This window comes from Panthera leo, chromosome A2, assembly GCF_018350215.1.
Source record: "Panthera leo isolate Ple1 chromosome A2, P.leo_Ple1_pat1.1, whole genome shotgun sequence".
Lineage (NCBI taxonomy): Eukaryota > Metazoa > Chordata > Mammalia > Carnivora > Felidae > Panthera > Panthera leo.
In genome coordinates this window covers 23,001,394-23,016,228 of record NC_056680.1, presented here as the reverse complement: position 1 = coordinate 23,016,228, position 14,835 = coordinate 23,001,394, and the positions used below count along the sequence as shown (strand labels likewise).

Genomic DNA, 14,835 nt, shown 5'->3' with positions numbered 1-14,835 from the left:
GAAAGTTTGCTCGGTCCATCCGCACTTCTGTCCTCTACCTGTGGTTCTTCAGGGCCCTGCTCCCAGTCGTTTGTAAGAAGAGAGAGGGATGTGATAACTAAACACTCCTGGGACTCCTCTATTTTGTGACACCTTCCATCTGGTAGGACTGTTTGTTTTTTCCAATTTAAAGCAGGAAACCTGCCCCTATCCAAAGAGGGAATCTTGCTGGGGCTCTGTGGAAGAGGCTAAGGAGTCAGGGGGATATCATGAGTGCAGCAGAGGCATCCCAGAGCCCTCCAATCACTCTGCAGAGGGGCTAACTGTCACCTACAGCCGGCCAGTCCTCACCTTGATGCTGGCCAACAAGACAATGGCACTTTGCTCTAAAAGCAAAAACTAAAAATAACTCATCACCAAAAAGACAATGGACATAGTGAGACATAGTTACGTCTTGGGATACCATATAGTAATTCAAACAAATGCATCACAGGTAAATGATCAACATAAGTAAATCTCAACAATGCAACGAGTGAAACACAAGTTATAGAACAATACACACGTTATATCGTAGATAATATAATATACCACATATAAATTTTAATATATAAAATAATGAAAATAATGGCACATACTATTCATGGATACCTATATATACGTATATACATATATATGCACACATATATACATCTGTATATATTACTATATATAGTAATAGTATAATATAATAATGTAATAATAATATAGATAATATGATAGTATAATTGCCTAGGAGTGACAAATACAGGAGGGTAGCTTTTTCTAGGAGGGAAACGGGACCACACGGGACTCAGGGGCTTCAACATTATCTGTAATGTTTCATTCCTTAGAAAGCACCTGAAGGAAATAGGGCAAAATATTAAGATTTGATTAAGCTGGATGGTAGATGTAAATTTTAAAACATATCTCTATCCCTTTGTTTTTTAAATATGTCCTTCAGAAAGTCAAAGAAAATGAAACAAAATAGGCTTATATGATGTCCATCTGATCTTTTCTCTACTAGAGCATGTCCCCAAAAGTAAATCCATTCCATGAGGATGCACTTTAGAAGCTAGATAAACGTACTTCCAGCTCTCACAGGGCTGCTGTGGTTAGTCTAGGAAATAATATAGGTAAAGAACCGTTCACATCAATGAACAAGTGCTACCTGTCGGGGGTAGGGGCAGGTGCTGTGCTCACTGCTGGCAAATCTCTCCTCGCCCAAACTAGTCGCTGTAACTAACTTAGACCCCAGTCCAGGGGCTGCTCTTGTACTTGGTGAGCATCAGGCCTGCTGCTCTCTCCCTGCCCCCTCTGCACTGGCCACGGGCCATTTCTGACTCACTGAGCTCCCTCAGAGGCCCCGTGGTAAGAGGAGGGGCAACAGCACATATACATCATGAGGCAACATGTGTCCGTGATGATTCCACTCTGGAGGGAAACAGACCTCGAGTAGGCCCTGAGATGCCGCCAGTTCTGTTTCCTGCCCTTGTTTCTCATGTAAAATAAGGGAACAGATATTCACAGTCCCCTCCTAGTGGTAGTTTCCATCTTACTCAGGTGCTTGACTTAAATGGTCCAGTAGGGGGGCAAATCCAGTGCAAAAGGCTAGAATGAGACTGGGGTTTCTGCATGGTTTCCAGTGGCCCACATTCTTCCTCCTGCTTCTCTAGGAAGCAGACATTTGACTGATCATCTCTACTGGAGCAAAGCTTCCCTTGAAAGCTGAGGGGAAGTACGGTTTTTGGTTCATTGTGTACTCTGGTGACACGCACACACAGCACACTCACATTGGAGCAGAGGTTCTTTGCCTTTGAGGTAGAGCTTGATGGCTTCTAGCTGAGATAGATGACGGTGCTCCGGGTGTAGGTCAGTGTTGCAGTAGGACCTGAGAACATGACATGGGCCAAAACAGGAACACGTGAGTATTTGTGGCATCGCCTTCCTTTGCCTTTGAACCAGTAGAGGTAGGGAGGGAGTATAGAGGATTTGAAATCAAAGATGGCAACAAATATCCATGCTGATGAAGGATGGTTTAATTCTTACCATTCATCTGCCAGGGATACGTCAGGGTGCTCTAAGTCATGCAGGCCTGGAGATCAAGGAGAAGGAGTTAATGAGTAAGGATCACCTGCGTGGGGCACGGACACCCCTCAGCTTTCATGTGCTCTAAATGCTTGAGGACAGGGCCATTGAGTGGTGATGGGTAGGCACCAATGCCAAAGATATCTGCCCATGAAAAGGGACACTGGACAAAGGAAACCAGGCAGATCTCTCTCCCCACTTCCATCTCCCTAGACCACCACTGCCGCCTTCCCAGGCTGAGTGTCCCAGGAAAGCCTGAACTCCATGAAGATAAATGACACACCAGTGAGTTCCGGGGGACAGGTTTAGTATGACGGTGGAAACACTGGCATTGGAGCCCTGCACGGCCTGAGCAGGGAGCTGGGCTGGACCACTTAACTCGTGCGTGACATTAGCAGGTTACTTTACTTTTCCAAATGACGGTTTCTTCCTGTGCAAAACAGGAATAATAATAGTCTCTAACTGATGGTTGGTTGTGAGGGTGAGATGATAGGTTGAATGATATGCAATTGTCAATACTCAACTGTTTTTTTTTTATTTTTTTAATGTTTATTTTTGAGAGAGAGAGAGAGAGACAGAATGAGCGGTGGAGGGGCAGAGAGAGAGGGAGACACAGAATCCAAAGCAGGCTCCAGGCTCTGAGCTGTTAGCACAGAGCCTGACACAAGGCTCGAACTCACGAACCACGAGATCATGACCTGAGTCATCGTACGTTCAACCGACTGAGCCACCCAGGTGCCCCAATACTCAACTGTTTTTGACCAGCAAAAGTTGCTAGTTGTTACAGGATCCTAAGTAAAAATGTGCCATCAGTCCAGAAAGGTAGCTGGGACAACCGGGGCTTGCAGGGAATTGGGGAGTTTTTACAGAATGCTCCAGATCACTCTAGCTCTGTGAAATAACTCTTTCATTGTATCTTCATGTGAGTTCATTTTGAAGGCTCATCAGCAGACACACACTTGTGAGTGATGACCTCAGGAACTCAGATGATGCTTATAGTCTGTTTGAGGATGTCAGAGTTTCCCAAATGGCCAGCAGTATCTTACTGCACTCAGGATTCCAGCTTCTTCCTCAAATACAAATGTAGAAGTAAATAGCCAAACACTAGATCTAACTATTGCCCACCCTGCTTGATTTTACAGGAAGTAGGGAATACATTGGACAGAATATCATCAGACAGAACTAAAGTGTCATTTCCTGGCTCCAACACCAACTGGTTGAATGACCTTGGGGATGTCACTTCAACTCTTTGAGTTCTATTAGTCAGAAGATGTATATGACAGAGTCTACCTCATAGACTCCAGGAGAGGGTTAAGTGGGGCAGGGATGAGTCCCTAGGACAATCCATGCAGCCATGCATGCATCTATCCATCCTGTCTTCCCTTTCTCCCTCCCCTGCTCCCTTCCTTCCTTCTTTCCATATATGTACTGAGCATCAACTCTGTGCCAGATACTATTCTAGGCCCTGAGACTATACCAGTGAACAAAACAAAATCACTGCCCTCACAGTATTTGTTTTCTAGTGGTGGAAAGAGAATAAAATTAAAAGACATAACATATCAGTTAGTGATAAGGGCTATGAAAGAGAGTGGAATAGGATAGGCAGCACCAAGAGATGAGAAGTAAAAGAGAAAGAGTTCCAATTTTGAGTAGGATAGGCAGGGAAGGCTTCACTGAGAAAGTGACTTTTAAGCAACGACCTGAAGGAGGTGAGGGGCCGAGCCTGTAGATAATGGAGTGTGTGCTCTGGCAGAAGGAATAACCAGTACAACAGCCCTGGGATGGGCTCTCACCTTCCTGGAATATTGGGTTAATGATGTCAATTCTATTTTTATAGTTTCTGTTCTCATCAACCTTCATCCACAAAGCCCACTCTGCCTCTATTTCATAGGACCTATAGATAAATCTCTGATGGGAAGATTGTTCTGATTGTTTCCTCTATGAGTTCCCAGGCCACCAAGGAAACTGAATTGTTCTCTAAGTTGCTCATCTCTGATTTGGGTCCTTCTGACACAACCACATCTACTGGTGACTGACAACATGGACAATAATGACATAAGCTCTAATTTATTGAACGACTACTATGTTCTCTTTCTCTGTGTATGTATATAATGGCATATATGTATATATATGCATGCCAAGGAGATTCAGAAGAGAAACAATTTCAGCAAGTGGAACTATAACCCATACCTTCAGCCTCAGTAGCAACTCCTTACATTTTGAACAATGTCTACCTGTTGACCACCTTTGTAACATATGACAATGGGAAAGCATGTTGAAAATTCCCACATTCTGTGGGGCAGCATTTCTTTTTTTTTTTTTTTTATTTTTTTTTATTTTTTTTTTTATTTTTTAATATATGAAATTTACTGTCAAATTGGTTTCCATACAACACCCAGTGCTCATCCCAAAAGGTGCCCTCCTCAATACCCATCACCCACCCTGTCCTCCCTCCCACCCTGCCCTCCCTCCCACCCCCCATCAACCCTCAGTTTGTTCTCAGTTTTTTAACAGTCTCTAATGCTTTGGCTCTCTCCCACTCTAACCTCTTTTTTTTTTTTTTTTTTTTCCTTCCCCTCCCCCATGGGTTTCTGTTATGTTTCTCAGGATCCACATAAGAGTGAAACCATATGGTATCTGTCTTTCTCTGTATGGCTTATTTCACTTAGCATCACACTCTCCAGTTCCATCCATGTTGCTACAAAAGGCCATATTTCATTTTTTCTCATTGCCACGTAGTATTCCATTGTGTATATAAACCACAGTTTCTTTATCCATTCATCAGTTGATGGACATTTAGGCTCTTTCCATAATTTGGCTATTGTTGAGAGTGCCGCTATAAACATTGGGGTACAGGTGCCCCTATGCATCAGTACTCCTGTATCCCTTGGATAAATTCCTAGCAGTGCTATTGCTGGGTCATAGGGTAGGTCTATTTTTAATTTTCTGAGGAACCTCCACACTGCTTTCCAGAGCGGCTGCACCAATTTGCATTCCCACCAACAGTGCAAGAGGGTTCCTGTTTCTCCACATCCTCTCCAGCATCTATAGTCTCCTGATTTCTTCATTTTGGCCACTCTGACTGGCGTGAGGTGGTATCTGAGTGTGGTTTTGATTTGTATTTCCCTGATAAGGAGCGACGTTGAACATCTTTTCATGTGCCTGTTGGCCATCCGGATGTCTTCTTTAGAGAAGTGTCTATTCATGTTTTCTGCCCATTTCTTCACTGGGTTATTTGTTTTTCGGGTGTGGAGTTTGATGAGCTCTTTATAGATTTTGGATACTAGTGGGGCAGCATTTCTTATGGAAGATCCCACAGAAGTGTGGTTGCCATCCCCAAGAAACTCCTACCTTCTCCAAGAACAGAGCAGAACAATAATTGTGCCATGGCCCTTATGATCAGGACCCTCTACTACTTGGCCCAAGTGGAAGTAGCTTTCTCAGGCTCGGGTACTCCAAGTTGGCAGGATTGCAAGCCCTCTTATTTATAGAGAACCAACAAAGAAAGCAAGATCTGACCTCATTTGTGTGGATAACCAGATAGTCTCCCCCTTGCTTGGGTTCAAACTAATTTCTTGCATGGTGATTATAGTTAGCTCTGAAATTCTATGACCTCTCAGCCTCACAGCTGTGGAACATACAGGGAGAGGTGATGGCTAAAGAAATGACCCAAAAGACAATGCAAAACAACTGTGTGTGTGTGTGTGTGTGTGTGTGTGTGTGTGTGAGAGAGAGAGAGAGAGAGAGAGAGAGAGAGACAGAGACAGAGAGACAGAGAGAGACAGAGAGACAGAGAAAGAGGTAGGCCCATGTACTGAGGATTGGTTGAGGAAATGGACACATGAGATGCAAATAACCCATTAATAATCTCTCTCTCTATTGTTCTGACCATGAGCTGTTCCCTCAGCTTCACCTCAGATAGTTTAGACACGTATTTTCTGGCTTCATGGACAGTGATATCCACAAAGCCACACATGGCTCATACAACCAGAAAATTCTAGAAGTTAAAAAAAAGCAATTTCTGAGAACACATCCTTTTAAGTATCTTGCCCAAGTAACAAAGTTGTCTGCTCTGTCTTATGTGTCTCTGGGAAAAGAGGCCATATGATTGATTAGCTCTGAAATGGGCACAACGAAAGCTTTCAATATTCTTTCGAGTCCTTAAGATCTCACAATGACTTGTGAGACAAAGACTCACACCTGTAAAACAATGCATGCTAGTTGGCAGTAGACCAGAGGCTGGCTATGGAACTTGGCATCTCGGGATCGCCAATCTCTTCACTCTCCACTACATCATTGGAGAGAGCCCCAGGGTCGTCCAGCTTCTGGAAGTTCACCACATGCACTTGTAAGCAGCTCGAACCAATTGGAACTGGCTTGTAATCAACCTTCCTGCTCTTCACCATACTTTCTGGGGACACCCAGAAAGAGCACTGGTCTGGTCCTGCTCCTTCTGTGGAGATGCAAAATCTAACACCCAGATTGGGTGAGTGACTTACTCAGGGCCACTTGGGGAGTGGAGACTTTCAGAGCTCAGCCTCACCCCTCCCTGTGAACTGGTGATACTGGGGAAGGCAACTTCTCTGAGCTACTGGGTTGTTGTAAAGGGCAGTACGGGTGTGGCAGTGGTTTAAAAGTTTCAAGGGCTGTAACAACTGCTACCGTTCATTGGGAGTTTGAGTACGCCTATGCTTTATGAAGACAAGAGGACCTGGGAATCTAAAGGTGCTCCTTATTCTTTCTGACCTAGCTATATCATTTAAATGATCATATTTTCCCCCTTGGACCTGGGCTGCCTTGAAGCACAAATGAAATCTGTGGCTCAACTGTAGAAGACTAAGGCTCGCATACCGTTGTTTTCATTTTATTCCTCCTGGGCTTGAATTTTTACACTACTTTGTATTTTTCTTGGTCGTGATTTTTTATGCATGAGAAGAAGATAGTTGGTGGATGATCCTATGAGTTGGCTCAACAGGTTTGTGGATTAAAGCAGAATATAAACAAATGAAACCATAAAGAAAGCCACCCCTAGTGGGGGGATTCCCACCGTTCAGAAAGCAAGCTCACGTCAAGTGAGCAATCAGTTGAGTCAAATGCCCAGGGATTGGAGAGAGGGTTGAACAGATGAGCAAGATCTTTTGTGAGCCCAATGGCTGGGTCTGGGGCCTTTCCCCCATCCTAAAAGATAAAACGGGTCAAAGCATCATCTTACCTTCTTCAATGGTTACATTCCCTCGGAAGAAATATTTCCCATGGCCTCTGGAGAGCGCCACACCTAAGCTGTGCAGAGAAACAAAGCAGACCTTGAAATCCATGGCATTGACTGGAATAGACTTGTGGGTTAACTTTTTATTTTCCATTTTCACATTTCCACTTCATGTTCTGTAAACAATTTTTCCAACAGTTTACTTTCAAAACCCCACTGATTATAGTTGGTGTTCGTTTTTCTTAGGTTCAATCAGCCGCTTCAAAGCAATTTCTGATTGGAAGTGCCAGCAGCCATTGGCTGCTCTTGTGCATCTTGAAAGAGGCGTGGCAAACTGCTAGCCCTTCTCTCGGATGCCCTCGAGAGAGCCATACGCCCTGGTCCTCACCACTACCTTACATACTCCTGCCCTACATTCAGCCACAGATGGGTCTTTCCAGACCCTAGAGCTTAGGACTAGGGAACCTTCCAAGGGTGAACATAAAAATTTCCACTACCACTAGCATGTGGCCACATTATTGCATTGTGGGCATCTGTGCCCAACCCTCTCCCTGGTCTAATAGATTTTTCCCACTCTCACGAGCTTGATTTAAGCTCCTTTCTAAAGTAAGAGAATCTATTTTGAAAACACAGTCTCTTCATTTGGCGGTCCCGTGTTCCCTCGATTGCTCTGCTTCCAACTGCAATTAAACTCGGGATCCCTGGCAGTCTATGACAGCGATGCCATCGTTTATTTTTCAGGTTAATCTATAGTCAGTACATTCTTTCTCTCCTTAGCTCTGGGAGGCACCAGCTTGGGAATGTGAAGCAGCCCCACTGAAATAACTTCCTACAAAAGTGTTACAGCAGTAAGGTCACAGGAGCAGGAGACTATAGAATGCCACATGCATGTCTGAAAGCAGGCAATGGGGCAAAGCCATTTTTCAGGACTGTTACAGAGAAATAACAGGATTCAAAGGTAGACAAGCACAGAAGTACACTTCAGAGAAATTAAAATGGAAGCACAACACGTAAGGATGGATATGCTATTTCCTAGTTTGAAGGCCTGTTTTTTGATCATGGAAATAAAAGGTGAAATGGGACTCACTGGGCAGCAAGTTAGATAGATGGTTAAGGAACCTGGTAACCCTCTGAACTGGTCTCTCCACCCTTAGTTGGAACCCCCAAAGCTTATTTGCTCGATAATGAGATGCAAAGCCATGACAAATTGAGTGAGTCTTCCTAGGTGAGCCTGAACCATCTTCCCCCTTCTGGAAAACAGAAACAAAAGCAGCCTGGGAAAAGCCCCTTCCTCACTCTTTCCAGCCTTTCGGCAGGGTGTTTGGTTATCTTCAGATGACGAGCTCTGAGAGCGTCAGCAGGTTTTGTACAAACACAAGTGATGGATCTGATGGAATGTCCATGTATTATGGTCAGCTCTACCTGAAAGGGGTACCCTTGATGTCTGTATAATAGTAGTCATTTGTCATCACCAAAACCCGTTTCTAGATTGAAAAAAAAAGTCGTAGAGAGAAGAAAACATGGTTAGTCTGCTAGGTGACGTTTTCAGAAATAAATAAAAATAAATGGACACGCTATGATCACGTTAACAGTACTACATGAATCTTGTTTGAGATAAGTAAAGACAAGAGAAAAATGATCTCAGTGAAAGATATTTATTCCAGATAGAGCTTTCAAAGCTAATTTTTCACAGTGGTTTGTTTTAAAGTAAAGCGGCTAGAATGTTTGAGAAAAATGTACCCCTTTGTCCACTGTCTTCTTCACCTCCATAGAGAACTTCCCAGTCTTTCGGTTCACCATGGCGTTTCTTAACTGAAACGACAGAAGGAAGCTGGTATTAGTCCTTTCCTAGGTTGCATGCCCTCTGGGCATCTTGCGTCCTGCAGCTAGGGAGCACATTTGGTGGTGCATGCCAAGCACCCGCGCTCTAGAACAAGGCTTCTCCAGAGTACACATCCAACAGCCGCTATACCAGGGGAGAGAGGCTAACAGCGTCAAATGACTTTCGACTTCAGTTTGGGGTGCTCGTGTAAACCTCGAGGCAGCCCCAATGAAAAAGCCTGGGCTATGTGGACGACGCCTGAGAGTCAGAGAATGGAGCCCCAACGACCGCGAAAACACTCATGAGGGCAAGAATGTCTCTGGGGACAAGTTGTGTTTTCAAAAAGGGTATTAGTTTGTCATGAAGAAATCGTTTTTCAAAACATAATCAAGTTAAAGATATTTTCCTACATGGTATTTTTTTAAGCCAACCATTTGGAAGACAGCGATTCGCTTTCTATGGCATGAAGCATCTTCAAATGCTCTCGGAGAAATCTGAGCCAGTTAATGGTCTCGCTTACGGTTCACGGGCAGTGACAGGGCAACCCGGTATCTGAGTTCTGGAGGTCCCATCTAGGGACAGTGAGCCTCATGCTCTCCTCCCGCCCCTGGCTGACCTCTTCTAATTATGTGTGGCCCTTCTGTGGGTTCACAGAAGGACAGCAGACACAGTGATGAAAGACATGGGCACCAATGGGAGACGAAGGGTATGCCATTTAATGGAACAGGAGCAGATGCTAACATGCCACAGCCTGTCAGGAGAGACTCTTTCCTGGCCTTGTGCTTGTTTTTTTTTTTTTTTTTTTTTTTTTTTTTTTTAATTCTTTCCCCTCTTCTCTCCTCTGAGGAGCTTGACTAAGATCTGGCCGATAGAAAACTGTAATGTTTGCAAGCAACCTAAATTTGATTCGGGGCTGTCTAGATTTGGGTTCACATTCCCGTCTTCTGTGAGAGAGAGTCAAAAGCATAATTTTTAGCTGGAGGCATGTATAAAATAAAACATATATTTTACTCTAGATATTTTTTAACAACACATAATGGGCATTTCTGGAAATATTTTCCCATTTTAACTTTTGTGGTTTTGGATGGGGAGAGCTGGTCCTAATTAAGTCTACTTTCTAACTTTTAAGAACGGCTCGATTTATCTTTAACATGGTTTTCATTTTTCCTCTTTCTGGTGCCTGCCTAAAGCCATTTGGGACCCTCCCCTCTCACATTCCCCAGGCAAGTCGGAGATTAGGTAAGCTTCTCCATGAGTCCCTACCACCCCGCCCCCAACCCCCAGTAGCACTGAACAATCAGCATCATCCCCAGGCGGCTCCAAGGCCAAGGTCACTGATACTCTCTGGAGGCAAATGGTTGGATGATTAGTCTGGTCTTTTTCTTTTCTTCAATTTTAACAAAAACAGATTACACTTATTGAACACCTACTTGTACGCAGAATAGCACTATAGTTAGGAAGTGGACTCCAGAGCTTACGATCTTGGACAACTCGCTTACCCTCTCTGTGTCTCAGTTTCCTTTCCTGCAAAATGGAACTAACGACAGCACCCAACTCACGGAGTTGTCATGGGAAGTAGATGCACTGATATTTAGAAGACAGCCTCGTCCACCCTAAGCACCAAGCACATGTTTGTTGTCTACCGTCATCACCTCCAATCACTGTCATTACCATCCTCCCCCTTCCCTTTGATGTCAGACCCCGGTCAATAGCTTAAGGAATCAGAATTCAAGCTTGAGTTTGCTTGACCACAGATGCCCATGCTCCAAACCGACGTCTTTCCAACTTTGACTGTGAGCCACATAAGAAATACACCTTACTCTGTGATGCACTCTGATGTCTCTTAATAGGTTTCATTGCTTGGAAGTGCTGCTCATGAACAAATAACGGATTATGGGAACCCCCCCTGCACCACGCCCCCCTCCCCAGTTCCGGTGTTAAAATCGTGGCTCTTTACAACCTGCAGGTCAGCCCAGAATGAAAAAGGGTCAGCCCATGGTAAAAAGAAATAACCCAGGATATCAAGACTCAAGTCTTACTGGTGACACAGACCACTGTTCTGTGACCTCTCTGTGGCTACGTTTACTCCTCTTTCATTCATCCCATCAAAAGTGTTCTAAGTGAGGCCTCCCAGACCCCAGGATCCCATCAGGTGCTGCATAATGGTGTTGATCAGTCTTATAAAGCCCAGACAATACTTACTTGTCTACTAAGCTCTTACTATGTGTCAGGTACAGGTTTTAAAACCCTCAAAATAAGGCACAATTATTATCCCTGTTTTATAGGTGGGGAAACTGAGGCACAAAATGAAAAAACTTGTCTACGGTCATACAGGCTCTCTGCCCCTTAAACCCATGTCATTATTTTTGTTTCTCAAATCAGGAGAGAAAGCATTTGGACAAATGTAAAGCATTCATATACAACTGTAGAGCATGAATATAAAAATAATGTATGTTATTTCTGGATTTTTTTTTTAAATCAAAGAAAAGTTTTAATTTAAACTTGACCATGAAATGTCTGAGGTGGCTTTTTAAAAGATTATTATTTAGAGAGAGACAGAGAGAGCGCACGTGAGTCAGGGAAGGGCCGAGAGAAGGAGAGAGAGAATCCCAAATGGGCTCTCTGATGACAGTGGGGCTTGATCCCACAAATAGTGAGATCATGATCATGACCTGAGCTGAAATCAAGAGTCAGATGCTTAACTAACCAAGCCATTCAGGTGCCCCACCAGTGTGAGGTTTTAATTTTCCAGTAGGCTCTCCCATTTGGTACTGTGAACTAGGGCTGACAGGAAGGTGGTTTCTGTCCTTGTTGCCACAAGAGGAAAGGGGGTTTTGTACTTTTTCAACGGACTGAGTGATGGGAACAGCACTGTAAGACTGAAACGGTCTAGAAATGTCACTTTTCCATCTGAGGAGACGGAGGTTTGACCCCGCACATCCTACAGTAAGTACAGCTAGCGTACAAGACAGGATGGCAGAGGCATACGCGGAGCAGAGACCAGAGTGGTGGGGCGGTAAGGAAGCTATATACCCCAACCAGGCCAGGAAGGGCGTGATCGACGGTGCTGCTCAGAGCTGTCCAAATAGCCCTTGAATTTGCCACTACCTGGACGAAAGCGATGAGCAACTGGAGGAATGAACATGGCCTGGTGGAGGAAAGTTTCCCAACAAGTCTGGGTGTGCCCATATGTTAGCATATTATGTAGTCATTAAAAAAATCACCCGTGCAGATGTTCCACTTAATGGTGTCAAAGAAGAGCAAATTAAAGCATCAATGATATACCTTTCTTTTTTCCTATCTGATGCAAGTGTGATAATGCAGTGGACATGAAAGCAGCTTTCATCATAGTGTAGCTGATAAAATAAAGGTCAAACCTCTCCGAGCTGAAAATAGTTTTCTGGTGATGGTGATCAGGCTCCCCGGTCGATGAGAGCCATCCTCCTTCCCCTGGCCCCTGCGTTATCCAGGTCACATGTGTTTCCCAGAGCCCCCAGTGAGTCTGTCTCTCTCGCCTGCACCCTGAAGCTGAGGCAGCTTTGCTGACCATTCAAAGCACCCATGCTCAAGCTAGTGGTCATGCTTCTGGTCCCATTGGGAGCCTACAGCTCTTCCTCCTGTGTTAAAGCTCACTAAGGAAGTTTCCCTCATGTAGATGCTCTGGAAAACAGTGTGGAGGTTCCTCAAAAAATTAAAAATAGATCTACCCTATGACCCAGCAATAGCGCTACTAGGAATTTACCCAAGGGATGGATACAGGAGTGTTGATGCATAGGGGCATTTGTACCCCAATGTTTACAGCAGCACTTTCACGAGCCAAATTATGGAAAGAGCCTAAATGTCCATTGATTGATGAATGGATAAAGAAGATGTGGTTTATATATACAATGGAATACTACTTGGTAACAAGAAAGAATGAAATCGGGCCATTTGCAGCAACGTGGACGGAACTGGAGGGTATTATGTCCAGTGAAGTAAGTCAGTCAGAGAAGGACAGATATTGTATGTTTTCACTCATATGTGGATCTTGAGAAACTTAACAGAAGACTATGGGGGAGGGGGACAAAAATTACAACTGGAAAGGGAAGGAGGCAAACCATAAGAGACTCTTAAATACAGAGCACAAACTAAGGGTTGTCGGGGTGTGGGGGAGAGGGGAAAGTAGGTGATGGGCACTGAGGAGGGCACTTGTTGGGATGAGCACTGGGTATTATATGGAAGCCAGTTTGACAATAAATTATATTTAAAAAAAAGGAAGTTTCCCTCAAATATTTGTTGATCACCTTAGGTTTTATGCATAAGTATATAATGATACCTTATCCTGCTAATGGTGGTTTGTTATCCACATCAGAACACGAGCCTCACCTTTCCTGGTGCACAAGTGGCATGCACATCCAGGCCCCCAAAGACATGCAATCTGGGCCACTCCAACAGATTAAAGGGGAAAGGAGAAGCAGGAGATAAACAGGTCTATCATTTCCAGTAAGCATTTACCCAGAATATGAAAACAGACTCGGGCACAGAGCATCTGTACAACAAAATCAAAATCCTCTCTCTCTCTTTCTCTCTCTTTCAGGTGGGCTGTGCTTGGTTTGGGGTCCTGGGCTCAAGCATGAACTGCAGAGACACTGGAGTAGGTATAAAAAAGAACAACCTAAATGGGCACAGTTCTCAGAAATTTACCCCGGGAGAAGAGGTTTATGGGGCTTTAGAAAGAAGACACAAAGGACATTTCCTCCAGAATCATCCTAGGTAAGGAGAAACATGAGTTGATTGCAGGACTGTAGACAAGGCTCACATTGCAACAAAAGGATGTCAGTTGGACCAGAGGCAGGATCTGACAGGCTGGTAATTGCAACAACCCCCCATGGCAAGCTTTTGTTTAGCATCTGGGTGCAAGGACCCCCATCTTTGCTGCACCACTCAGGGGAGGATACTATGAGAATACTGAGGCACTGATACAGTCTTCAAGGACTCTTGGACGCAAAGGCTCTCTCTAAGGCATACCAATGTGGTCAAGAGCTTTGGGGCCAGACTTCCTGGGATGGAATCCATACTGTGAGCCCGTGGACCAATCAGTTCTCTGTCTCAGTTTCCTCACCTGCAAAATGAGGATAGCAATAACACCTACTTCAAAGGACCATTGTGTAGAATAAACCAGGTCATCCACATATAGCACTTATAGGAGAGCTGGCTTGCAGGAAGAATTCAAATATATGTCAGTTACTATTATTTATATTAGTTTTTTTCCTCTTTATAGGAATAATAATGTTCTCTGTGGAGAGTTTGGGAATGACTAACAGGTAACAGAAGTAAGAAAAATATCCTCACTTCTTTCAACCTTCTCTGGGAATTCATAACCAAAGAATAAATGCCATTTTAAAAGCTATTTTTTCCTTCCCAGAGGTGATCAACACCAGGGATTCAGGCTGGGCTATGGATGGCTCAGCCTCGCTTCTTGGCTCACGGCTCCCTGAAGGTCTGTTCTACTCACTGTGTTGTTGATGTGATGCCTAAGTCACCTGGAGCCTGGGCCAACGGTTCTGCTCATCCTCCTCTAAATGGTTTCTAATTTCTTTCTCTTTAAAAAATTTTAAATTTAGCCAGTCTATTTTGCACGTGTTTTAATAGTTTATGTGACCTCACATCTTTTTTTGGAAGGACACAGGGTCTATGTTATAAATACCGTTATTTTATTCAACAAGAGCCGAGCTGCCAAGAGAAG

General features: G+C 44.0%; 1 protein-coding gene across 1 annotated transcript in view; it reads right to left on the bottom strand.

The window, feature by feature from the left end:
- Window positions 1-14,835, bottom strand: part of CACNA2D3 (calcium voltage-gated channel auxiliary subunit alpha2delta 3) — an 859,990-nt gene that overhangs the window by 166,824 nt on the left and 678,331 nt on the right. The window contains exons 18-22 of the mRNA XM_042929688.1: window positions 9,029-9,100; window positions 8,711-8,772; window positions 7,295-7,362; window positions 2,044-2,089; window positions 1,788-1,885 (exon numbers count right to left, since the gene is read on the bottom strand). Of these exons, the coding sequence (XP_042785622.1) occupies window positions 1,788-1,885; window positions 2,044-2,089; window positions 7,295-7,362; window positions 8,711-8,772; window positions 9,029-9,100 (346 nt within the window). The remainder of the gene's footprint in view (window positions 1-1,787; window positions 1,886-2,043; window positions 2,090-7,294; window positions 7,363-8,710; window positions 8,773-9,028; window positions 9,101-14,835) is intronic.